Source organism: Pectinophora gossypiella, chromosome 9, assembly GCF_024362695.1.
Source record: "Pectinophora gossypiella chromosome 9, ilPecGoss1.1, whole genome shotgun sequence".
NCBI classification, from domain to species: domain Eukaryota; kingdom Metazoa; phylum Arthropoda; class Insecta; order Lepidoptera; family Gelechiidae; genus Pectinophora; species Pectinophora gossypiella.
The window spans coordinates 3,026,042-3,053,811 of NC_065412.1; the positions used below are offsets into that span (position 1 = coordinate 3,026,042).

Sequence of the window (27,770 nt, forward strand, 5' to 3'; positions counted from 1 at the left end):
TTAATTAGCAAAACAGTCTCATTCTTAGCAATCTTATCAGTCTATAAAATTATACTTCTCTCTAAATCCTCACAAAGCATTACTATAGTTTTCATAGCAAGATGGTGTATGCCATTACGCAGAATGCCTGCGGCAACTCTGAGGTGAACGAACTCAGTCGTGATGAGGTCATCAACATCATCCCTATTTGGTGTGGTCAGTTCTTGAACCTCTCAGGCAAATGTTCTCAGTATATCTACCGTTTTATCTTTAAGAGTTGTAACGGTACTTTTTGCAACAGCACTCGTATTGACATTATTAAGAATAAGCTTCTCATTATGATTTGTCTTGTTTCTTATTAATTTCGTCTTTTATGGTTAAATTATAATCTTTAGTAAATATGAGGTTTAATATGAGTAATTATTTTTCCCAAGCAAAGCTTTTGCGCTTCATTGTGATACAACTACGAAGAGGTTGTCAGTCATGCTTTTGTAAGAGAAAAAAACTGATATATTTTCGCAAATTTCTAATTTTTTTTTTTTTAGAAAAAGGTTAATAATTAATTTGTAACCTTCGGAAGCAGCGTGGTCACTTCCAACACGAGCACATCAAATTGCTTACTGGGAGGCCCACAATTTTGTTATTGTAAAATACTGGACAAAAATAAATGTACATTTTTTTTTTAAATCGCATCAGGATTTAATTATTGTTAATCCGTAAAATATCTGACTTGTGACCGTCGTTACCCCAGTTTACAGAATACAATGACACTAACAGAAAGGTCGGTGAGGTGTGGCTACTTAGTCCACCTTACGATGGAAGTACCTCTAGCTACCTCATTGGGGTATAGTCGTGAGCTTATCTTATGTTGCAATGACAGTATTGGATTCCTCGATCCGCCTCTCAAATCTTTCAATTTTCTCAGAAATATCGTAAGCAAATAAATCACTAGTGTTTACCTTCACTACTTACATCGTAAGCTTTCCCTCACTTAAACAAAGCACAGGCATTTATCAGCAAACAAACATTCGTGTCTCGGGCTTTAAACAGTCAATTTCGTAATTTAAACGCGTACACCTTTCTCGTGACGATCATCTTGATAGTCGTGCGCTAACGTCGTGAGTAGCGAAGCAAACTTACCATGCGAATTAGCAGATTGTGAATTGTATAAGCAATGTTCTATTATGCTTGGAATATGTAATGTGTAGTATCTCGATTGTGGTGTGAAAGCTTGGAGTAAAATATGCTAGAGATAGGTACTTTCTTTGAAATGCGGAAACTTATGTCTATTTTGTGTTCTGAGTTGGACTATAAGGCTGGAAAACTGTAATAACAGTTTTAAGAAACATATACCCAATATCGGGCCCGGGGGTACTTAAAACTTACAATCTCGTTAAAGTAGAAGAACACAAAAAGTTTTAAGACCATTATGCAGTAAACATATCCCATAAAAAAGTTCATGTTATAAATTTTATCCACCCCACCCAAAACCGCGAAATTGAGTCATAAGGCCAAAGCAATAACTAACCTTAATAACTATATAATAATGTGCAAATGTGCTGGGTGACCACAAAAATAAGTTTTCATCTCGAGCTGTATTAGTAGTCGTTAATAACCATCAATCCGCACTGGGCCCGCGTGATGGTTTAAGGCCCGATCTCCCTATCCATCCATAGGGAAGGCCCGTGCCCCAGCAGTGGGGACGTTAATGGGCTGATGATGATGATGATGAATGTGCAAATTATATAAACAAAACGAAATTGCCACACAAAGGTAAGCAGGCATTTGCTGAGATTATATAGCCCTTTGTTTCGAGACAATGAACCATCGCGAAACAAAGTTGAGTCTTCCACGAAATGTAGTAACATTTCATCGGGTTGTATGTTGCAAATCGACACTTGACGTTATCTGTTATAAGTAGACCTACCTCCGTATTGTGAACAGAAGATAATGGAAAAGGAAATGGAGGCACTTCGAGCGATAAGAACAATAAGGAACAGTACTGACTAGAGTTACGAAACAATAATGATCACTATCTAAGTACTTACTTATAACGTTTTTTTTTTATTGACTGGTTGAAAAGTCCAAGTTTATTTTTTCATTGACAACATACTCTTCGGTACAGTCACGTATAAGTAACACATTTGTCTTACTTTAGATATGAACATAAGTAATTAAAACAATTTCCCTACCTGTGTATCGACTTGACTGTGTTGTTTTTTTTTCTTATTATTTTGTCTAATTAATGTCCCTCGTCAGACATCGCAAGTCCGAATACAAACAAACGAAAATACTAATTTCCGATATTCATCGATTATTCGATTTATCGTTTATTAGGATTTGAATTGAGAACTAAATACTTTTTTGTTGTAAAAAATAAATAATTGAAGAATATGGAAATACGCATTAAGTATTCGAAAATGCGATTATTACGAGGGAGCGATTTTTGCGAGGGAGTTTAAGTAAAGAAACACTGTACCTACATACAAAACATTGTCTCCAGAACACTAAATTGACATAGGTACGTAATAATTTGCGTAACTACATATTAGTCCACCAACGCTGTATAGTATTGTGGTTGACAGAAATATTGCAATTGTAACCACATTTATAAGATCTAGAGGGTTAAAATGTCCACATTGAAGCAATTCATCTAAGAAATCAATACTGCAATTTGACATTTGCGCATATAAAAGTAAGTGCGCAATGCAAACAAATGCCAAAAAGCAATATTGCTTTCTTAGATGAATTGCTGCGATGTGGCCTTTTTAACCCCCCTGAAACTACTCTTTCCGTGTACGTACTACGTAATAGCTGCTGAAGTTCTTAAGATTACTGTAAATTCCTTTAGTTTTTTGTTTGAATTGCATTTGATGATATGATACACCATCATCATTGAGGGTGTAGTTATAGATGGGCTTGTAACGATCCTTGCTTCCTTGAGAGAAGAGACTGAGGTCGCCGTTGTCGGAAGGAGGACTATACCTATATATCCCATAGATTAGAATAGGTATAATGTTGTACCTAATGATTGAAAATCATGCGCAGCTTAAAAGTATTTTCGAATTTTATTTCATTACACATGGTGCAGGTTGATGAACTTTTATGACAGATGCTCGTAAACATCTCAATATTGTTTCAAATAGGTTTTTCAATTCAGAACGATTTCCCAACATTTCTAATTCGAGTGCTAACAATGTTAACGTTGAAGCTAATGTAAACAGAAGTATGATTCATTGAATGTGCTGCTCTACATACTAGGCATTACCGTTTCCTTAATACTCAATACTTTGTAGGTACTCGAATCTAATTTCGGCGGCTCACTTCGTGTTTAATGATACATTTCTCATAGCAGAAGCAGCAACAATAAATCGCTTGTGACGCTAGGTCAGGAATATTAATAAAATTTACTTACGCCGAACAGTAAACCCAAAGTACTTTTAGAACAAGGTTTCTCAACGAAACTGCGTTAGACATTCCGAACACAAGTTAATCGGTCGGAAATTCTAATTTGGACTAAACCATTAGGAATTCCAGGATTATTGGTATTCAACAAACGTTCCTGCAAACCGGATATCCATAGATTCCATGCAACCTGTTCGATATACATAGACTAGATCAGCCACATTTACGAATTGATTATAGACACATGTCTACGGATTGCAATGTAATATCGTGTAATTACTTAGGTGGGTTTAAAAAGATAATCATGACATTACTAGTATGGGGATAGCTACAAATTTAACCACAGACAGGAAGCCGTCTAACCTAAATGGTACTGAAAATATTTCGACACTAAAAGTCATTAGGAAAAGGCAAGCTTTCATCAGCAAGATGATATAGAAAGAATGCATAGACTTAGTATTCTAGAAATAAAAATGGTCGTAGTAACGGATGATAAAACAGTCCGGGAACGCCTGGGAGGTCATCGCCCTCTGCCCCCGAAGAAATGTTTATATTTGTAGAAACTGCCCGAAATAAGTGGGACATTCCTCGCCTAAAGCTGCAAATGTCAGTAATCTGTGGACCTGTCATTTTTGAAAATGTTGACGAGTAGTTGATTTATTGTCTTGTCGTGGGAACGTAACTGTTGGGACAGATACTTGCTAGGGTTCGTTAAGGGTTTATTAACGTTGCATGACAGAACGGGTTCTGTACTGATTCATGTATTGGGGCTGGGGGTTAAAAAGGCCACGAAAGTGCGCAATATCAAAAAATTTCAAAGTTTTAGAAATTGCTTTTTTAGTTGGATTGCTTTTTAACCCCCTGGAATTGAAAATTGACTATTAACTACAGGATATTGCAAGTGATACTGCGACAAATTTTAGAAATATGATAAATGTTCTTTGTATCGTAATTGAAAAATCAGCCAGAATTAAACATTAACCTTTTCAGCCCCTATCAGACATACCGGTGACATGATTGCCATAGTTATTGAACTATTGAGATATACACACAAACGGTTCAGGTTCGTCAAAGTGACTCGATGACAGCGGACACAAGTGCTAATTGCCCACGACAACCATCAACCGACCAACGCAATGCGAGCCAAGTACTGAACGACACATTTTGTCCACTTTAAAAAATTTACACGTATTACAAATACGCCAGAAATATGAATGAAGTCACTTGTATCATCTGTTTTTGAACTCATTTACGAAATTTAGGTACCCAAGGATGGTATTAATTACAAAATTAAAAATGTTTCTATAATGTGATAGCAGTATGGTAATGCATTTATAAAAAAAGCGGTTATTTCATTATAAAATGCAAAATATAAAGATGCAGGAAACGAAGCATGTCAAAACCAATAAATCTGAACGTTTAATAGAAACATAAGTCTCCATAACTCAACATGAGACAAGAGGACACTGAAACGCTAAAAATATCAAGCTCCATTGTAAAAACAGAAAGAATTTCAATCGAATTCGTTATTTATACGGGACTCAAACAAAATGCTATCTTCGAATTAAGAGTGCAGAGTTGAAACTCGTTCAACAAGTTGTTTTTAAATACAACGCTATTGAATTGCGTGCAGCCAGGTCTAAAATAGAACCCACAGCTCTGCCTGAAGCCAGATAGGTACATTTTTGGAAATCAAATAAAAGCCATGGGGCTAAAAATACATTCGCAAGGTTGCATACGGATAGAAAGCGTAAACATTACCTATCCGAAGAATACATGAAAACACTCCTATAAAGGTGTACGTTTGTTTGATCACAAAGCTGTAGTAGGATTTGCGAAGTGTAACAAATGACGTAACGAGAATGTTGGTATAAAGTCATAGCCATGACACAGACGTAACAGATATTTATATGCTTGGACATGACGTCGTTGGTCACGACAAACAATGTGTAGGAAGTAGAGAGAGGTGAGGCTACTAAATGTTTTGTAAGAGCGAGTCGCTATGTGAGGTTCAAGGTTTAAAACCGAGATGTGAAGCAATGCATGAAACAGATAATATTTGACTGGCACAACAGCTGCTAAAAAGTAAGATACGCAAAAAGCAAATCATATTATAATGTATCTGCGCCAAGGCCAAAATATAGAACGTGTGATACGCGGAACAAAAACATAAATTAAAAGGGAACTATTAAATCCCTTAAAATTAAGGCAATCAAAGTTGAATAAATAAAACTGGTAAAGTATTAGTTTCATAGAGTAAAATACGCAAAGAAACTAAGGACATATCACAATGGAAAATGAAAACAACTTTTCTGTTAACCAGGTACGTTTTAAAGTAAAACTGCTGAAACAGATGGAACGTTATTATCAGAAGCACATTTTTCTTTGTGAAGATCAAGGTCAGAGTAAGACAAGAGCGTTTTGAATGTATAAGGCATACATAAATACATACTATCAGTGGAAACCTGTAATTAGTTTTCAACTGTTATGTTTTTTTTTCCTTAAATAAAATAAAATAAATAAAATTAAATATTAATATTGTATTTTTGTCCAGACAAATGGAAACTGTACTTTAGGTTTTTAAAGTAGGAGATTCATGTAAGTAGGTATTTGCTACCAAGAATATAGTCACCCTCGTCTTTATTAACTCCACCAATAGTATTGTTTAAAGTTTTCTCTTGTATATGAAAGTTACTTTATTTTTAGCTTCCTCAAATTCCTTTCTTTCATCTTTCCTGTTCTTTACTTTGTTATTCTAAACCTTGAGTCTGTCTCTTTGTTTTTTCTTTTCCTTCCTTATTAGTCATCTTTCTTTGTTCCATTCGCAGCCATTTCGTCCATAAAGAAATCCTTGAAATCGTGTACGTTGATGGACATACATACATACATAAACTGCCTATATACGTCCCACTGCTGGGCACAATCAACCGTAGGGGGTATGGAGCATACTCCACCACGCTGCTCCACTGCGGATTGGTGGAGGTGTTTTTACGGCTAATAGCCGGGACCAACGGCTTAACGTGCCCTCCGAAGCACGGAATCATCTTACTTTTTCGGACAATCAGGTGATTCAAGCCTGAAAAGTCCTTACCAAACACAGGACAGTCTCACAAAGTGATTTCGACAATGTCCCCATCGGGAATCGAACCCGGACCTCCAGATCGTGAGCCTAACGCTCTAACCACTAGACCACGGAGGCTGTTATGACATACATAGATGATGAAGTAAATAAGGTATGTTGGTCATAGCTTAAGGTAACTTTTCTCAATGTAAATATCAACAGAAATCCACATACAGGTTCTGGCACCTTATTAAGGATCATGGGAACTGAGTACTTTGTTGATTAGTGGGATCTTCACTACATCTTTTTCTTCTAGTTTTGATACTGCGCAGATGACTTGCGCATGAGTAATAATCGCGTCACGGTCACTAATCCCGACGTGTGCTATACTTACGCTGCAATATCAAAATTGTACTAAGAATAAACGATGGACTGTGGACGATGAAAATATGAATCATATCGAGAATGTAAAACTTAAAACAAAAGAAATAAGAGAGCGGGACTTTCTCAATTTCACAGTACGATTTGGAACAGTATCTAAAATAATACATCATCATCATCATCAGCCCATTAACGTCCCCACTGCTGGGGCACGGGCCTTCCCTATGGATGGGTAGGGAGATCGGGCCTTAAACCACCACGCGGGCCCAGTGCGGATTGGTGGTTATTAACGACTGCTAATGCAGCCGGGACCAACGGCTCAACGTGCCTTCCGAAGCACGGAGGAGCTCGAGATGAAAACTTTGTTTTTTTGTGGTCACCCATCCTATGACCGGCTTTTGCGAAAGTTGCTTAACTTCAACAATCGCAGACCGAGCGCGTTTACCGCTGCACCACCGAGCTCCTCCTAAAATAATACAATTTGTATTATTTTCACCTTAGTTTCCTAAACCCATACCTTATCATAGGCATGAGTTTGGTTCTGTGCAATAAAGTATATTTGATTTGATATGATGAGTTTAATCGAGTGTTTAATAAGAAAAAAGAAACAAGATGGTTTGGTAATGGCCTTTTTATAAAACATAATGGCTATAAAACACACCCACACACAAATATTACTGAATGAATGCCTTGCACAAAAGCGCTCAAAATACGCGAAACTGGAAACACTAATCAGATGTGACTGATTAGGCTAAATGTGTTGCTAATTAGGAATGAAATATTGAATAGTAAAGTTTGCCAAATGACTATAACTAGAAGGTTGAGTGTTGGAAGATGTACGATCTCAGAATTAAACGACTCTTGACCACTTGACACCTACGAACACATTATATCTGCAAAGATGAAGGCGAGTTTAAATTTGATGACTAGAATAGAGTTTGCAGGTACAGACACGTGCAAAAGCCAACACAGTTGATGGACAGTTAGCGTAGGATATTTTGAAAGTAACCTATCAATCTTTGCAAACTACACGTCATCGGCACCGAACAGATGACCTAGAATGAAAGTGAACCAAAATACAATTAAGTATTTCATGCTTAAAAATATTGTATCTAGCGGATTCTAGCGTGATTAAATTGTGTTTTGAACTGTACAAGCAATTGACAGACGCGACGACAATCCCCGCGCCGTAGCGGGAATCGTCGTTCGGGGAGTCGCTGTTAACGCCAGAATTCGCCAAAATGATTAAAATGAAAATGTTTGGAATTTACATAAACAAATACTAAGTAGTTAGACCCATAAATCTTCTGATTTGGACTTTATGAAATGATCACATTTCACAATTTTAACACAATTAATTTAACAACCTCTATCACGATATTTTCTTCGTTTTTTTGACGTGACTTAGTGTAGATTTGCCGCAAATGGCATTAACTACTTGGTTGGAGTCCATCACGAGGTGGCGTAGTGGTTAGGCCTAGGTCAGGGGGTTCGGATTCGATTCTTGATAGCGATGTTGTGTGGTGTTTTCTTTTAGATGTTTCTAGTAATAAAGTAATAAGTTCAGTTTGTAGAGTGGTTTTCTCAAGTGTACCAACATGAAAACCTAACAACAATAAGACAAACAAGAAACAAGAACAAGTAATAACAAGAGTACCTATTAGAGCTGGAAAAAAGAAAACAAAGGTGTAATTACGAGATGAAGACTCGTTATAAAATTGTCGTCAAGCCTAGATGCGATCTGCTGCCAATGTGATGCCATAACGATCGTAACACATCTCAGAACACCTGTCTTGTGTTTGAAGTGCTCTATTTCACCACTAGACCATCATACTTCAAGCGGCACAAACATTTCTCTGATATGAAAGTCAAATCTAAGTGAGAAATTAGATTTGTCCAAGCATGGTATGGGAGAAATAGATTAACTCAAAATACTGATTTTTTTCTCGAACTTCTTAGAAATTATCCTGAAATCATATAAGTAGGCACTTGAATACTTATTTAGTACCAAGGTACATGTGTTAGCCTGTTTGTTAATATATCACTGTCTAGTGTCTATATTTCTTCAAAAAATGACGATAAACGCATCGGGAAAACTTAAGTAGTAAAAACTAAGTAGTTACCTACGTAAATAATTTCAGACAGGTACCAATCAACGGGATAATTAAAATATACGACTATAATACCTACTAATAACACTAGAAAAGCTTACAGCAATGTATGTGGGTTAGTAGGTATTTAGATTAAAATATTTCTAAATGAATTTGTCTTAAAATTAGGTCTCTGAACCCGGAAAACGACTAAAGTGTTAAATCTAGAAATTAGTGTTGTAAATTCGAGATTTCTTTAAATAAACATTATGTTTGAAAGTAATTTAATCTGGGAAATGTATGTAATTTGGAGCACATACCTACTTACTTGTGGCTTTAATAATATTTTGAGAAATGCAATCTCACGTCGCGTGAGAAATGTGAGTCTTCTGACACCTTTTAGTATATTTCTTGGGAAACGGAAACATTGTGGCGTAGCATACGAAATGGGAAAGTTCAAACATTTATTATAGGTGCCTATTTGCGCAAGCAAGCATTTTACTACCTTTATACTGATAGAAATAGCGAAAATGTTTGCCCCTAAACGACTCTAACATCGTGGGTGACTTTATAAACTGACGTATCTGCATTTTTTGCTAGAATAATTTGTGTCATAATGACAATGGCAAAGATTGCAAATCAGATTCGCCAAAAATTTCAGTTACATCAGTTAGCGACATCGGCTTTTTTTTTACTTATTGTAGATTTGCCGCAGGTGGCATCAACTACTTCGCCGGACAAATGGGGAGCGCTGAAGGCTCTCACCTGGTAGCGACATCGGCGACGACATGTTCTCATTATGAAAATAAGTATTCAATTAGGCACAAAACGGTACAATGTTATAAACCAATATAGGAGAAAACTAAAAACACGACAATGCAAACAAAACAACAGACTATTATGTTTTGAATAAAATAAAACCAGAGAGAGAACTAAACAATACAGCTTTTAAACCAAACAACGCGTATTTATAGTTTCGTTCACCAACTATGATAAATTCTGGACTTGGTGGACATTCCGTACCGTCCGAAGGTCAATACAACCCACATACATTTTGGTAACAAGATTTTACTCGCTTCCTACCACGAACTGGGTCTAGGTAGACGGTTTATTAGGGCAAATTTATATCACAACAGACTGTATCACGTGATGGTATTTTTAGCAAGGCATCCGTGAGGTGAGAGACGTAGAAATTGGCAAGGAGAGAATATTTCACAGCTATCCGAGCGATATTAAAGACTTATGGAGCACGTGTGTAGACTGGAAGATAATTTACACTAAAATACGCTAATTTACCGCCCCAAATGAAGAGCAAAGAAGATAAAGTGTATGACATACTGCCACACAGGTCGACAAACAACGTGATTTTATAAATAGTCTGCTTCGTGGTAAGGAATACTTAAACAAATATCTCACCGCTAAGTATACAACCACGGAGGGCTGGATCAGAATCCGTACCTCTCTTATTCTGTGTAATTAGATGCTTGATGACGACAAGTAACCCGGGGGCATACAAAGGCCACATCAAGGCAATTCATATAAAAAGCAATATTGCAATTTGGTATTTGTGCATATAAAAGTGAGTGTGCAGTGTCAAGAAATGTCAAATAGCTTCAATATGGCCTTTAGGGCCTTTCTATCCCCCCAGTTATCACCTTGTTACTTACTACGATTTATCTTTCGTGTATTTTACAACAGATTTTACATCTCTCTAAAGCATTCTGAACATAAATTGAAGAGGTTGGTAATCCACCTCACAACTAATCACAACAGACTCCACCGACACGATATAAGAAGATGAATATATCTGTACCTACATCTCATGGCTTAATCTACGATTTGTTTCCAACTTGGACAAATACAATTAGGAACTGGCTTTAGGTCACAGGAAACACATTCTAATGTTTAAAGTGATTGCGGCAAACGTGGTAATCATTTAGCAGGCCTTGCATATTAGAATTCTTCACATTCACTTAAAGTAAATACGTTTTGCATCATGCAGATACCTTGCATTGGTTTAATTAACATTCCACGAGCATAAACATCACCTTCTATATACGGCTGGCTATGACCAAATAGGCAATCGTGTGAAAATATTATCTTATGTTAGTAAGTTCGTACTTTGCATATAGATAATACGGTTTACAAGTTGATGCTAGGGGAATACGAAACATACTTACTTACTTACTTATTAACCTAAGTATATGTTCCTTTACAAGTTTTCTCCTGAGGGTAGATAGATAAAGGGAAACAAGTGCCAAAGTTTTGTCTGTTTTTCACACTCCTCCTGCATTTTTTGTCTTTTCAATGTAATGTTTAATGTAGTTACCTTTTAGGTAAGTAAGTAACTAAATATATTTAGTACATTTTAAACTGATCGTGATCTTTAAATCGCCAGTGAAAATCTCGAACCTGTGTGTTGTTAACTTTTCGAATTATAAAGATAATAAATCGATAAAAAACGAACGATACATCGAATAAGATTAGGTATGTGAGAGCCCTCAGCGCTAAGTAGTTAATGTCATATGGCGTCAGACCTATAAAAAAAGATGGTGTGTTCCACAAGCACTTAACCGTTTTTACGTAGATAAAAAAGCCGCCAATGTACTTACTTTGGTACTTTTTTTTTGGGTGACTTAAAAAATACGCGACTGATCTGGGCTCCTCTGGGTAGTAATATTATGAATCACAAAACGATATTTCAATTGTACTCTTCAGAGTTCAATACACGGCAACGATATCTCGCAGATAGTGGCATGATAGCGATGATAAACCCGTCTGCACGACAACCGGGCCGCGGCGTGAATTATATCGAAGGCTTTGGCCAATAGGGGCAGCGACGCTATCTACGTTAGTTAGATGTCGTACGGCTATTAGAAGATATAAAACACGCCACGCGCGACGCGACAAACGTGGCATGAGAGCTGTGTGCATAGCTTCAGACACGATCGCATCATCGTTCTGATTTCATTGAGATAGCTATAAAGTGCAACGCCTTGGCCGAAGCCGAGAACTTTACCTACTTACTTCTTCGATGCGAGTTCTGTATTAAGTATAGGTATTTGTTTTATCGAGTGTATATTCGTATACCTATTAGCCTACATAGCACTATTATACCTACATAGGTAGCTGAACGCGTATTTTTCCTTTGCTACCAGTCGTTCAGAATATTATCAGCATATTTTACGTTAGTAATAAAGAAATTATAAAGATTTATATTTAGGCCTTAATGTCTATATTATCATTATCATATAATACATTAATGTAGTTGTACGAAATTGAGTTATTTTCAACATGATTGTGCCAAAAATATGACACTAAAATTAAAGTGAGTGAGAAAATTACTTTCAAATTTACGATCAGCGCGTACGCAACCAGAATGAAAATAGCTATATTTTTAATGATTTCTATTAAGTATGTTATTACGATCCGAAATTTTATAGAGTTCATTTATCCTAAAGCTGCTAGGCACAAACATCAATGATCAATAAGTAAGAATATTAAAGTAACGCGTCTGAACTCTGACCCTACCTGAACCTACCTTTTTCTACATAACTTATATACCTAATACTTATAGAAATGTTACGATTTATCTATATTTAATATACTTACATATAGTTAGGTAGGAAGGTAGGTACCTACCAATTTTACATTTCCCCTTTCGTTTTGGTATGTTCATCGGGTAATGGTTCTGTCCGGTAAACTCCGGTATTACCTACGATTTTACGGTAATAAACCTTATACGTAGGTAAGCTAGGTACTTAAGTACTTACTCTAAGGAGTGAAAATTCCCAGTGACTAACGTGGGAATAATCTATAATTCTATAATATCTATAATAAAAAAAATAGCTTTTTATGGAAAATGACACCTGTGTAAGTGGATGAAATGTCGCAATTTCAATAAAAGTGCCTGGTTCCATGGTATTCCAACGACTTTTTTACCTGCACGCAAGTTAAAAGGGTGGGTACCAACTTATATAAGTAGGTGTAGGATTTTAAAATTCCAAGAAACGAATGTATACCTGAAGAAAGAGGTCTATGATATATATTTTTTGTCTATGGCAATATTCTAGATTAATCTATGAGGGGTGTGACTTTTTTTGCCCGAAATGGCGAAACGATCATAATAAATTGTTAATGTGACAAGAAAATAATAAACTGTGTGAAGCTGATTTCCCAAGCTTTTATTTCCATTCCACATAGGTTTTATTCCTTTCATAACGCTTTCAGGACTTAATCCCGATTTGCCAAAATGTTGGTACTCTGCGTGCTGGACTAGTAAAGAGATATAGAAAATAAATATCTTAAACATGTCGTAGGTACTCGTAAAAGTGGTCTAAGGTTAGAGTATCTTCTGGATTAACCCATACGGGCGTAAAGGTGGTAGGTAATCTGTCACTCTGGTGACTTGTGGTTCTGCCCATTCCACTCAGTATTATGGACGTGTGCTGTCTAAGTCGCACTTCCCCCAGTACCACTTTCCACAGCTTTTATTCCAAGTAAGTCAAACCTGCCCTTTTCACTAATCATGCGAGTGTGAAATCGCAGTTTCTCCTCAAGCATCAAGATTGGAAGTTCGTCAGCTTAAGTAGACGCTCACAAACCGGTATTTGTGAGTGACGATATACCGACAAACTTGTGAGTAGCCGGTTATGGTACCGTCATTATTAGGTAGTGATCGAAAGGCATTTAGGGCTGAGGGTATCAATAATTTGTGTGAATATGAACATTTTGTAACGAGAAATTCAAACTATGGCTACTCCCCTCCGATCTGCTGGCGTATTGCTCTCTGTGAGGTGTGGGTACTTAGTTCATCGTGCGATAGATGTACCTCTGACTACCACAATAGGCTAGTTTCCAACTAGTCAAATCGGTTACTTTTTACTAATAAAATTTATAATGAAAAGAACACTGTGACGTCATAGAAAAACGTGATAAAATGTCGAACTTATTATTAAGTTTTCCTTGATTAAAATTCATAATTAATTTAAATAGAAAAAAGAAAATGTTTTCATCGGTTTTAGATATGTCTTTATTTAGTAATCAGAACTTCATAATTTATCTTGAACCTATTACAGTCATGAGCAATATATGTACCCACTTTAGGACTCTGTCGCACTAACATATTTGACATTTAGTGAGACTTACAGTTCAATTTGTCAAAAAAGTTAATGTGACATGGTACCAAAGAGTATACATATTAATGCTCGTGACCGTACATGACCCCAATCTGGAGCTAATGTTATGTTTATTCACTTATACGTAAGGTATACTTTGACAGCCCTAAGAATCGAGCGTATATTCGATGGTGGGCGCGTTAACGGGACGGCAACTTGTGTTGGTGAGGTGATGACATCACCAGCCGTCTCGCGGGCGTCTGATCACACGCGGCTGAACTTTGCTAATACCATTTGTTTTGAAAGACGTTTCATAGAACCTAGACTAAGCTATTAAGATGGGATATACGGTCGCGAGTACTAATATGTAGGTATGCACTTTGAAACCATGTCACATTAACTTTATTGACAAATTAAACCGTAAGTGTCATTAAATGTCAAATACAATAGTGCGACAGGGTTCTAATGATATTGCTCATGACAAACACACATCCTAGATGCACTAGGAGGGTGTGGCTCTCTCTGGATATCTCTAACACATGATTTCCAAGTACAAGTCCCTCACAAAAGATAATTATGTAATATATGGTTATACAATCAAAAACTATAAAGACGCTAGTGCAAATAAAGAAAGTTGTCATTTTCCATATGAATATGTATAGAAATGGCCCATAAAAAGAGTTAGAAGAAAGCAAAACTAACCAACTCAATAGACTACAACAGGTGTTAGGTATATATTTCCTTATTTCCTATTGTTTAAATAAAATGTTACCAACTCACACTGTGATAATAAATGGTAGTTAAAGAGAAATAGAATAGGTAATTAAATTTAAGGAGCCGTGGTAACCTAGTTGGTAGAAGTTCGAATCCAGCACAGGCCTAAATCAATGATTGTCGAATTTGTTTTGGAATTCATGTTTGGATCATAAATGATTATCACGTGCTCAGCGGTGAAGGAAAACATCGTGAGGAAATCCATATTATATAAGTACATACTTACCACCGAAAATGCATTTCTCGGAAATATGGGTAGGTCACATGACCTAACCTGTATTATTGTATTGTAGAAACAGAGAGTCGCTTCTGTAGAACCCCGGACCTATCAAACCGTCAGATTAGGTAAGCGGACTCTGTGAAAAACGGGATAATGCTAGGGTGATGATGATGAGAATAGGTAGTAATTAAATTACCTACTTAGATGTAAACAGTAGGTATACCTTCGACTACAGGCGTAAGGGACAGTAAGATAGGTGTAGTCTAACTCTATAGTCAAAAGAGTAAAACCTAACCGCCTCTCTAAGCGTGCGTGAAACTATGGAGTTATTTATTTATTTATTTTAACCTATCTGTGTCCTCCACGTAATTATAAGTAAGGAGGAACGTAGGTACATAAAGATCCATTTATTATCATAGATATAATACTAACGTACCTACTCATAAAGCTATGGCTGCACTTAGAAACACCGCTAAAAATTACGGGCGCGTGACGCCCTATCCATTCCTACCCTATTTAATACTTACAATATTCCATAAGGAGTTTTATGAAACAACATTATTTCTGCTTCGTTACTTCGTTACAAGTGATCACTACTTTCCTGACGTTTCATCGCTCGAGTAGCACCACTCTTATGATTATGTATGAATGAGATATGCTTGCATCCGCAATAAAATGCTCTATAGGTCTATCTTTTTCCTGTATAGGTACATATTAAATTTATGGGTTACTCAGTATATTTTTCTGACGTGACTTATTGTAGATTTGCCGCAAATGACATTAACTACTTGGCTGGAACTCAGAGGTACAATGATACCCAAAATTTAGGCAAAATTAGGTGTACTAGTAGGTATACCTACTACCTAAATAAGTAGGTAGGTACGAGTAAGCCCAAAATGTAGGTTTCTTGTCTGTGTTTAAAACGGACTGTAAGTTATTAAGTAAGTCGCAAACCGAGCTCTTTCAAACGAGATTATTGTGTTAGTTTTTTACTATTAACACGTTCACAGTCCCCATACAAAGTTTTTTTCGACCCGGTAAGTCCAACTTAGATAATGTTGAATTCGTATGTTATTATATATGTAACTACAATGTATAAGAAGTTGCATTTCCAGTTTCCTAAGTCCAAGCCCGAAAACGTAGTTCGAAGTTGTATGAACCCCGTGACCCACACGTGGGGGCACGGACTTGCCATCATATTTTGTGGTGCCCCCACGTTGGGGGCACTGGACTGGCAACGTATTAATAGACAGATGTAAATTGCCACTTTTAATTTGAACTCCCCCTAACATTACGGACCGTTAAAATCGGAAGGAAATGCGCATTTTATTACAACACAATGATGTGAAAAACAATAATTGATTTTGATTATAGGCTGCCGTAACAAACAAGCGGCGAAGTTACGTATTTACCGCCAAAGTAACAAAAGTTACATAATGTGAAATGGAGCCAATGAAATAAAAATCGGCTTTCGCCCGCTATCTAATTGACACGTGCGTAAACCGGTAACATTACGGTAATAACCGGTAAAACTAAAGCTCTACATACTTCGCGATGTGTTCACGATCGCAATTTCTCGCGAGGCGCGCGTGTTCGTAAAAATCGCAATAGGTAAGGTACATACCCAAAGAGCTAACCTCGCATCGGCAAAACAAATTCTGATTTCATTCATTCATGTTTTGTCATTCGACTATTGGGTAAAAAAAGTTCACTTTTCAAAGAAGTCCTATGAAAATATATTACAAAGCCTGTATTCCGTAAGTATGAGAAGCCTACAAAAGTTAGGTTACCATGGAATCTAATATTTGTGATAGTTACGAATAAAAATAGTAAAATGCTTTTTTCCTGGGCAATTTGTGGGTAAATATTAGTCTCAAAGAAAATAACAAAGAGTTCTTTAAAACTTGTAAGTACTTATAATTTGTGTTTCGATAATAATTTATAAATACCAATTCGTTGCAGTTATTTAACCATCGTCGCCACATGAGTTTTTAATCTGAAAGATGATTAATATTATTATTTTACTTTTAGTTGGTACCTATCAAAACCTAGAATAACGATATATTTTATTTATTATCAGAAAGAATTATAAATAAATTCAGTTTATACATTGTCTTAAGTTTACGCGGTTATTATCATAATTAAAACACATAATAACGGGATCTTACCGCGTTTGAAATAGGGATATGAGACTCCCGATATTTCAAACGCGGTAAGAACCCGTTATTATGTGTTTTAATTATAAATTCAGTTTGTTCGTAAAATACAATTCAATGTTTTTTAAAATACTGGGGTTGTTCGATAAGTGTTGTCAATAATTCAACTTTCTTAAAGTTGTTGTAAAAGTAGACTTACCAGTCGACCCACATCTTCCCGGCTTCTAGTAGCCGTACATTCTCCTTCTCTTCAGCCGCGATCTTTGCTTTGATTTTAGCCATCTCCTTGTCTCTCTCGATCTTCCTTATTGCCTCGTGTTCTCTCCACGATGCCTCCAAAGCGTTATAGACTTTTTGTTTGCCCTGGGCGTATATCATGCCTGCAATAAACAGCCCCCATCGAATTCCTCTGATCAGAGGTGATACAGGAAGAGGAGGGCCGAATGGTAATGTCATTTTGGATTACAGTTTCTGTACAAATTGTATCTTGACGCTACTTTCCCGTCAGAAAATATATATTTCAAAATCAAATACATATGAAAATGAGTTTATCTTATTTATAATTTTGTAAAAGGAGTTCGTTAACCTATGATATAACAACTTTTTAGGTCAAGTGCGAAATGCAGTATATTTTTTTAGTGGAATAGCCGTGTCGTAGGAAGGGCAGTGGCCGACTAGGAATACCGGTTGTCGGTGTGGCGACCACCAATTATAGCAGGCTGGCGAGCCGCCAACGGCGCGTGGTCACACAAACAACATTGATTCGGATCAATCACTGCATCAGTGTAATGCGCTGTTGCTGATGATCTTACGTTACGATATTAAGTAGGTATTATACCGATATAAGATGCTCTTTTGTTGAGAACGCAACGATGAGTCTCTTTTCTTTCTTCTCCAACAATCTGGTATCCTTTTAATCTAAACATCATCACATCACCATATTGGTGACATCGAAGTTATGTATTACCTATCGCTGCATCGTCTTAACGACCTACCTACCGACTATCCATTGATGACCAAATTTCGGGCACATTAGTAAAAAAAACAGCAATGTGAATTAGCTTGAATTACCACTAATACAATAAGTAGATAGGTATTCTCCTACCTATGGAACTTATATGACTTCTTATAAGGAATCCTTCTATATGATTTGAACAGTTGATTCGGCGTGGTTGAGACTAATTAGTTCCGTATGATTTAATACGATTATCAAATGAGAACGCAACAAACACGATACTGGTAATTTAAGCGCGACTAAAGATAAAGTAACGTGTAAGAAATGAGAAGCAATTACAAAGTTTATACTGTTTCACAATGGGGCTTTAAGCACTTTCACTCACATCCAATATTCCGATGTTCAAGACAATAGTGTTAATTGTTCGACGCTTTTCACAGCTTTCATACACGTAATGTAAACCCCGCACGATCTTTCTAGGAATATTAATCGGACTGAGAAGTGAACACAGTTTGAATTTAAACAAGTAATAAGTTTGCTTCTGGCTTTGACGACACGGTGCGTCCTTGTCGCGAGGGTGGGCGCCTCTTACATCAGTAGGCTGGAGTGAGATGGTGGCTGAGTTCGGATAGGGACCTACGGGGTATATCGTAGAACCCTTGCCCAAAGATACGGGTGAAGACCTCAACGGTTACAGAGGCGGAGATGGAAGCCATCGGTACGGCTATGTAGGATGGAAGAAACACGTCACTGGAACCTGACAGAGGGCAGCAGTAATTGTCAGTTCTATTCGGAGCGTTGCGGAGGACAGGATTCCTAGAACAGCTTTGAAATAGACTTCTCTGGGCGCCATCCCACTCGCATCAGACAGAGTACTGCGGGGCAGAAGGCAAGAGTGAAACCCTATTTTTTCTCTAAAAAAGGAACATGGAGAATGCTACGTCGACAAGAGCGTGGCTCTTAAAATGATGATGAATAAGTTTTAATTAATTGCCTTGTTCGCTCTTATCAGATGGGCTTATTTTGTAACGGTTACGGTAACTATCATAATATATTTCGAATTACTAAACCCAACCTCAATTTCGACACTACATAATTATTTCTTTTTTTACAGCATGGGTAGTTGCATATCGTCATCGCAATTGACTATGGGTCTTACACCATTATAATAATGTACCCTGTTACTTTGATCAATCGACTGTTTCCATCTCGGTAACTAAATTGCAGCAGTGGTTGCGCTTGCGCATTGTAGGTGCTGCGTGACTATCGAGACCTTAGTCATAATATTTTATACAATGGTATTCAAAACACAATCACTTCTGCATGAACCTTTTCGATATTAAGGCCTTACTTAGGCATAGTCAAAGGTTAAGACATTCCAATTTACTTACTCAGTAATTTATTATATAAACTAAATGTTATCTTTGAGCTTGTTTCAGTACCTTATATGTATACCTACTTATTATCATCATACGGCCCAAAGTCCTTTTAAAATAAAAACAACCCATTGTTTAACTATTGTGTCTGTAAATCTGACCCGCTCGAGGATATAGCAGGTAGTACTGCTATCGATCGTCCCTTATGCGGCATTTCTATCGAACACTTTACCACAGCAGCGTCCCTTAGCGTCTTATAGAGCTATTGTAATGAACCTTAACATTTTTGAAAGCAGTCATTGAATCTGGTGTGCAGCAAAGGTCATGAGTTCAATAACTAGACGAGTAGGCGCGGCGTGACATGGGCCTTGCGTAATCATCCCATTATAGCGTAAGCAACTGTTTTGAAGTGACAAGGAAAATGTCACGACTCTCACGACCTCGCACATTGCACTCATGAAGCGAATAGAATATCCTATGGTTGTTTTAGGCACTGATAAATGTTTGCGTTCTGTTATAAATATTGAGTAAACTTTTTTATTTTTGATTCAAACTTATCTACCGGCCTATAATAAGAGAAATTGAATATTCTTGTGATATGTACGTCGAATCGACAAAGTCAACTTTTCGAACATGACTGACTATCCACAAGGGCTGGTAACCTATCCCCACACTCTATCATTATTATCCATCTTGCACTTCAATATCATATTTTGTGGTTACAAGTTGTCTACTATAGATTTGTAGCTCTACCTACCCTGATAGGGATTACGTTCGTTACAAATAGGTACCTACTCTTTGGCATTACGACCGATTACAATAGCCTATCGGTAAAAGGAAGTTGTTTTTGTAAATAAGATAAACGACAGGTAAAACGCAGAAAATCCTCTAAAACTTTCTTTATGTTATTATGTAGAATTTCAACAAAACTTTTGATAAGAAACCGGTAATACCTCTTTTGTTGACCCCCTCTCTAGTCGAACCTTCCTTTCACACCCTCGCAAACATCTATCTGTCTCACTCTTCTGTCAAGTTAACTTTTTTAGTCCATATTTGTGATCGGCAGAGTGCGCTTGTGACACTGGTTGCGTTTCTCATTGTTTGATAAATTGATTTTTATTCAATTTTTGTGTAAGGATAAAGTTTTATTAATACTGTAAACGTATATTTATCCTTCTTTCAAACATAACCGGTATCATGTCTTGTGGCATATGCGCATAGATTAATCAATTAAACCGTGGGTGTGGTGAATACTGAAATCGGTGTTTTATCGCGTGTTTTCTGTTATCTTCCTTAGTAATAGGACGATAAAGGCTGTGTAAGCCTTGTTTTCTTTGCTTTGGGATCATATTTAGAAGAATAATAACCCAAGTGGATCTTGTGAGGGTTTGGTTTTAAAGTGTGTGGTGTTGTGGTTGCAGAAGTCGTCGACGACCAAAACGACGACGATGACGACGCCGGCCAAGTTGTACGGCCGGGAGCTGTCCTCCTACGATGAGGTGGATGTGGACGAACTGCTGGCCAAGCTGTCGCAGGAGGAACTACAAGCACTAGCCAAAGAAGTTGATCCAGATGTAAGTAACATTTTACTTTCGTCCAAAGCCTGAAACTTAAAGTTCAGCTTACTCTCAACTCCAGGCTCAAATTTTACACTTACATGCCTATTATTTGTTATCTATGAGTATATTCCCCTACATACAAAATTATAAAATATGTAAACAGCCAAGAAAACTCCATATAAAATGCCTGATGTGGTAACAAAAACTTGCCTATGTTATGATGGCTGTGTGATGTGTCATTCATTATGATCATGATTTCTAAAATTAGAAAAGCAAACATTCTGTAAGTGTCATAATAATTTCAAAGTTACATCATGGTAATATCTATCACAGATAACATTATGCCATATGGTAATTATAGTCATGTTCACATACACAATGGGATGGTAACTTAAAACACATTTTTTTAATTATCAATAAAACCCAAGGTGAGCAGTCGGGGAATCTGCATGAGAAACATGGGACAAAAAGACAGATCTTTTGTTATTTCATGGGTACTACAATAACCCGTAATGTACAATTTGCTCGTACCGTGTCATTGTATTTGGCCTTGGAAAGCAATTCACTTGCAATTGTGATGATGAGCCTTGCCTGTTGCTAGTGTGCTATATAAACCTATTTATAGAGATGGTACTTCTTTACAAGCTCAAAGTCAATATCAGTACTTATTTAACAAATTGAATTCCAATTTGATAATAAACATTTTTTTTCTTAACTTGTAGGTATAGATTTTTCTTATTGGTTTTTTTTGGGAACTGTAATGTACTAAATCAATCAATAAGAATTATAATCCACACCCAGATAAGAAATACCTAATAAAAAAATACCTTTATTAATTATAAATAAATAAATAATTAAATAATAAATAATTTGTGTCACCTTTAAATCTGTGACATTAATCAGAATTTTATAATTTATTTTTGACCTAGGTAACTACCCAATTATTCTTTTGGAAAAATGATTTCACAGAGCCAGTTATTTTGCAGCCTATTTAATCAAATTGCAAGTACCTATTCATTTCATAAAATTACAGCAATTGTATATAGTCTATTTCCCTCCGAAGTTGACTTGCTAACTGTTTCGCTCCAGTAACCGCACTGAACTTTGCTTTACATAGATACTGGTTTACGGCTTCCTTAGCATAATTTACATTTTGATTATGCACTGAGTTCCAAATGAGTGACTTTCATTCGTAAGTCTTGGTAACTCAAAGTCTGTCCATGTTTATCACTTTATAGGGGAACTTGCATATTAAGAAATAGTCTATAATTTTCGTTGAAAAAGTTCTGTGCAATAAAGTATATTTGATTTGATTTCAAAAATACGTTTTTAAAAAAGTTTTAGAACCGTCGCTGATTTCGCGAATGGACGTAGGTATCTGCCATTTTTGGCGAAACTGATTTGCGCCTTTTGTAATTGTCAATAAGACACAAATCACTTAAGCGAAAAAATACAATATGTCAGTTAGCAAAATCAGCCATGAAATGTAAATGGAGAGTTTCCAAATTGAGAAAACTACACTTCTCATCAAAAAAATCGAAACACCTTGCAAGTTTACGTTTTGTCAGGATTATCAGAAAAATGTGTACATTTAGGAATAAATGTTAAATGTCGTTTAATAGTGAGTAATATGAGCTTATCAAATCTTAATGTTAATGTTCTAAATTTAAATGAATTTTTCATAGGTTTCGTATTTTGTTAAATGAGTCATTTTTATTCCGTATGGAGTATAAAGGAAATGGATAAAACAACACACGTAAATGAAAAAAAAAGCTAAAAAAACGTTTATTTAATAACTTGTATTCCCTCCCCGAGCTCTAATTACTGCTTCCATACGGTTTTTCATCGATCGGATGAGAGTCACGATCACATGCTGTGGTATATTGTCCCATTCCTCTTGGATTGCATCTTGCAGCTGGCTAAGTGTTTCTGGGGCAGGATCTCTTGCTCGAATTCGTCTCTTTAATTCATCCCTCAGATGTTCAATGGGATTCATGTCCGGGCTTCTTGCTGGCCATTCCATAATAGAGATATCGACTTCGTTAAGATAATCTCGTACGACGCCCGCGGTGTGAGCCCTAGCATTGTCGTGCATGAATATGAAGCCGTTGCCAATAAAATGTGCATAGGGCATCACATGAGGCTCGAGACACTCTTCGACGTACCAATGACAGTTTAGTGCAGGCAGAGGTGGCCCAGACACGAAAGCAAGCTCTGTCTTACCGTCGGCGCTGATTCCTCCCCAAACCGTCCACGAACCGCCACCATAGCTGACCTTTTCTTCAATGCAGCATTGTGCATAGCGTTCTCCGTCTCTTCTGTAGACCTTGTTCCTTCCGTCGTTACCATACAGCATAATTTTACACTCATCAGAAAAGAGAACTATGCTCCACTGTAGGTATGACCAATTTAGGTGCTCACATGCAAAGTTAAGGCGCGCTCTTCGATGGTCTGCAGTTAATTTCGGCCCATTTGCTGGCTTATGCGGTACCAGTCCACGATCCTTCAACCTTCTTCTAATTGTAGAGTCACTTACAGCCACCCTTCGTACAACACGAAGCCGCTGCTGCAGTTGAAAAGCGTTAAGGCGTCGATTTCTTAAAGAAGTTGTTACAATAAATCGATCATCTCGCTCAGAAGTGACCCGATTCCTGCCAGATCCTGAACGGTGCGTGAACAAACCAGTCTCCCGATAACGTTTATAGACTCTATGAACAGATGACAGGCTTAGATGCAGTCTTGCAGCCACAACACGCTGACTAAGGCCAGAATCCAGCAATGCCACAACTTGGGCGGCTTCTGTGGGCGAAGTATCCATACGTTTTAGAAAAAAAAACCTTTTTTCAGACGTCCCAAAGTCACAGTATTGAAATAAAAAACAAAAAGTTTAAGGATAGGCGCCAATTTTTAGTTTTTAAACGCTAAATGTACTCCAACCCTAAACACACATTTGTCTCAAAACAGTGATTCATTTCGTTTATAAGATAAACAAATGAAATTCTAATTTTGAATTTAGAATTTTCGCTTATTACTGTAATGGCCAAACTGCCAGCTATACATTTATGTATTTTTTTTCATCCTATGAATTCTTTTTTGTGTTAAATTCGGACAGAAACAATGAAAACGGAAGTGTTTCGATTTTTTTGATGAGAAGTGTATAATATAATATGTAATTTGATAGAGTAATTGGATTATATTTTCAAACTATAACTACTCACACCTACACACACACAAACAAACACACATACCACTACTACACGACTACAACACACACGGTTACTATATGTTATTGTTTGTTATTGCTCCTCATTTATATTTTGTCATGGGCTTGTTTAAAATTTAGCCTTAGCCCGAAATGATTTTAGTAAAATAACGAAACAAATCCAGTATATTTTAATAGAACCTCAAAGTTATTGAGCAAAAATAAAAATGTAATTGTTGTCTAATTAAACAATTTACAGTTGGCCAAACAAATTACAGCAACACTGATTCAAAGCGTTATAAAGTAGAAGGTTAAATAAACATACGTAAGGCTTTAAGACATTGCTTTGTTTAAAAAAGATTAATTTTCAAACTAACTTTTCTTTGTCCTGAAAGAAATGATTACTCATGTATATAAATAATTGTATCTAGAACGCTTACTAGGAAATGCTTTGTCTTAAATTGTATGCCATGTTTAATAAAGTCACTGATAGCTTTTACAATAAATAATAATTAAGCAATGAAACTACGAAAATGTACTTATGTGATACTATACCTACATACTACCTAATCTTCTTCTATTGTGGTTGTGAAGTAGATTACCAACCTCATTAACCCTGGTGTCATGGTTATTTTAGAGTCGCCAAAGGCTCTGACATGGCTTGTGTAACAACTACTTACTTAAATCAGTAAGTAGTAACCGGGTCAACGGTTTAACGTGCCTTCCTAAGCACAGATCTCCTTACTATCAGATGATTATCCAAAGGGGAAAACATACGTGCTTCGGAAGGTACGTTAGGACGTTGGTCCTGGTTACAACTTACTGATGTAAGTAGTTGTTTCATGAGTCATGTTGAGGGCATTTGGCGGCACAATAATAACCCTGACACCAGGGTTGGTGAGGTTGGTAATCCGCCTCATAACCCACACGATAGAAGAAGCAGCGATGCCTCAAGAATTACTACAACACAGGCTTGGTAGTACAGCTGGTTGTGTCCTTGGCAAAAAATGCAATAACAATGTTCTTGACATGATAAGAGTTGATTAATTTGATATCTTACTGATTACAAAGTAGTGATTGACTAGACATTATAGGTATTGATTGAATTTGATAAAATGTTGTTGTAATTATTTTGTATACTTGTGGTTTGTGTATATTTTAATATAATTGGGTAATCTATATTTATTTTGTTGATATACATATATGATTCTGCCAACATAGATACAAGAGTATATCTGATAACTTGGCAATTAAGTTTTAGTATGAGCTGGTTTTAGTTTAGATGTTTTATTTTAACTTAAAGGAAATAGGTATTAGAGCATTGTTGTAGAATATGTTCTATACCCCCTCCAGTTGATTGAGGGGAGGCCTGTGCCCTGCAGTGGGATGTATATAGGCTGTTTGTGTGATGTTTATAAGGGAAATATTACATTTTACTTTATATCACCATTCATATTGAGAGGAAATGCCTATGTGAGTTTATGTATCATATTGATGTGCAAAAGAAAGCAGGAGGCTTTTGAGTGCTGTGTAAAATAAAATAATGGTCTCTGAATAATAATAATATGTTTATTTCAAGAAAGATGTACAGCACTATTACAATTTTTCATAGAACTAAGCACTTGAATCATAAAAATAGCACTTGAACAAGGCCTAGTATATGTTCAACCATCATAATTATACTAATCTAAGTACAAGACCTGTGTGCGTCGTTAGTTATATATATAAATGAAAACTCATGCTTGAGTTTGTAAATGTGGACTTTATTACTTTTTAATTGTTTAAATGAACAAAGTTCGCAAAACCAACACACTGTCACCATCATGTTATAGGGTAGAAGACAGAGAGAAAAACGCGGTGTTACCATAATACAAAAAACTCAAATTTCAATGCGTACTACACAACCTTTGATAAGAACATCTGATTACATAAACCGATGCAGGAATTACCATTTTTTACCACTACATGCCCGACGCTACGTTAGCGATGTCTGTTTCATTATGAATATCGCCAATGGTACCATTAATAGTCCGGAGCTGCTTAGTAACGTCAAGCTGCGTACTAACTTAATGAATTCACGGAAACGTCCCATATTGTTCACACCCTTTACGCGAGTAAATTACAAGCGTAATGCATTTCTTTTGCGCGGAGTTAGAAGTTTCAACGAGGCTTCCAGCTGTTAATCTTCCTAAAAGTAAATAAATAAATTAATATATAGGACATTAAATAAAATACAATTTTCTCTGATTCCAGGACAATTTCTTACCCCCGTCGCAACGTAACAACTATGACTGCGAGAAGGACCCCACAGGCCCCCTGAACCGCAAGAAGTTGATCGAGCACATCAATAAACAGGCCCTCGAGACCCCCGACCGGCCCGAGGTCAAACCCTTCGTGGCTGGTGTCATTAGAGGGAAGAAGGTAACACATTTATATAATATATATTAACTAAAAATGAGATGAACCATTTGTTTATCTATTTATTTGTACACAATGAAACAGATAAAACGAACAGACAGTACAGAGGGTGGGGAGAGGGGGTTTTTAAATCTTGTTTATAATTTATTTCTGCTCTGTCTACATTGGCCCCGATAAAAATACAAAAATATTTATTCGTGAATGTTGCGTGTTACAAGATATTACAGTGTTGTCATCGGTCTCAGCACATTCAGCCAAGAATTGGCATACGAATTTAAAATTCGATTCGATCCCTGCAGACATCTCCTAAATTTCCTTTAACTTAGGTATACCTATTATTTTCTAATCCCCCAAAATGGCAAGGGACGGATAATTGACAACAGTTAATATTAAAATGAATAATCCTGGCGAATTAACACACACACTCATACATTTCTTTTTATATTTTTTGTTATTTATTTTTTCTTTTACTTATTTAATTTTCTTATTATTATTATTTTTTAACTACATATACATTTCTTATTGTCTTACCATAATATTGTTTTCGCACTCTAAAATGGTTGGACATCTATCACATTGTAAATGCGAATGTCATCAATTGTATGCACTAAACCGTGTTGCATGACGCGGTCAGGAGTGGAGGCCTGGTGACCTGTAACACAGGCTCACTGCCTAGCTCGGGCACCAGTTTGCCACAACTGAACATTTAGTTAATAGTTTTATATTTGCCATTGTCATCTACTTATATTGTCACATTTCATATTTCCTTATGTTGGGTTGTGGTGCGAAATAAAGATTCTTATTATTATTAATTAAATAGGCACCTCGCTGATATAAAATCCGTGACGTGTGCTGTTAACTTATTCTGTCGGGTCAATATAAATTTTTCTAAATCAATAGTGTTGCCTTAGCGGAGGCGGTATAGGGCGAGGCTTTTGTCTAATTAGAAAGGTATTTTTAATTATAAAAAAATATCGACTTACTACGTATTATGTCCTTGGATCCTGACACATAGTGATCCAGGTGCAACGCAGCGTAGTTTTATACAAACCCGCGCTTTTGATACCGCTTTTGTAT

At 36.6% G+C, this 27,770-nt stretch overlaps 1 protein-coding gene across 6 annotated transcripts in view; it reads left to right on the top strand.

The window, feature by feature from the left end:
• The window catches only part of LOC126369402 (tropomodulin-1), a 72,257-nt gene that overhangs the window by 26,903 nt on the left and 17,584 nt on the right, over positions 1–27,770 (top strand). For 5 of the 6 annotated variants that reach the window (XM_050013803.1, XM_050013805.1, XM_050013801.1 and 2 more), the window contains exons 2-3: positions 20,936–21,088; positions 26,529–26,696. In XM_050013803.1, coding sequence (XP_049869760.1) covers positions 20,936–21,088; positions 26,529–26,696 — 321 coding nt within the window. Of the gene's footprint in view, positions 1–20,562; positions 20,646–20,935; positions 21,089–26,528; positions 26,697–27,770 lie in introns of those variants that run through there. The other variant, XM_050013804.1, reaches the window with a different exon arrangement.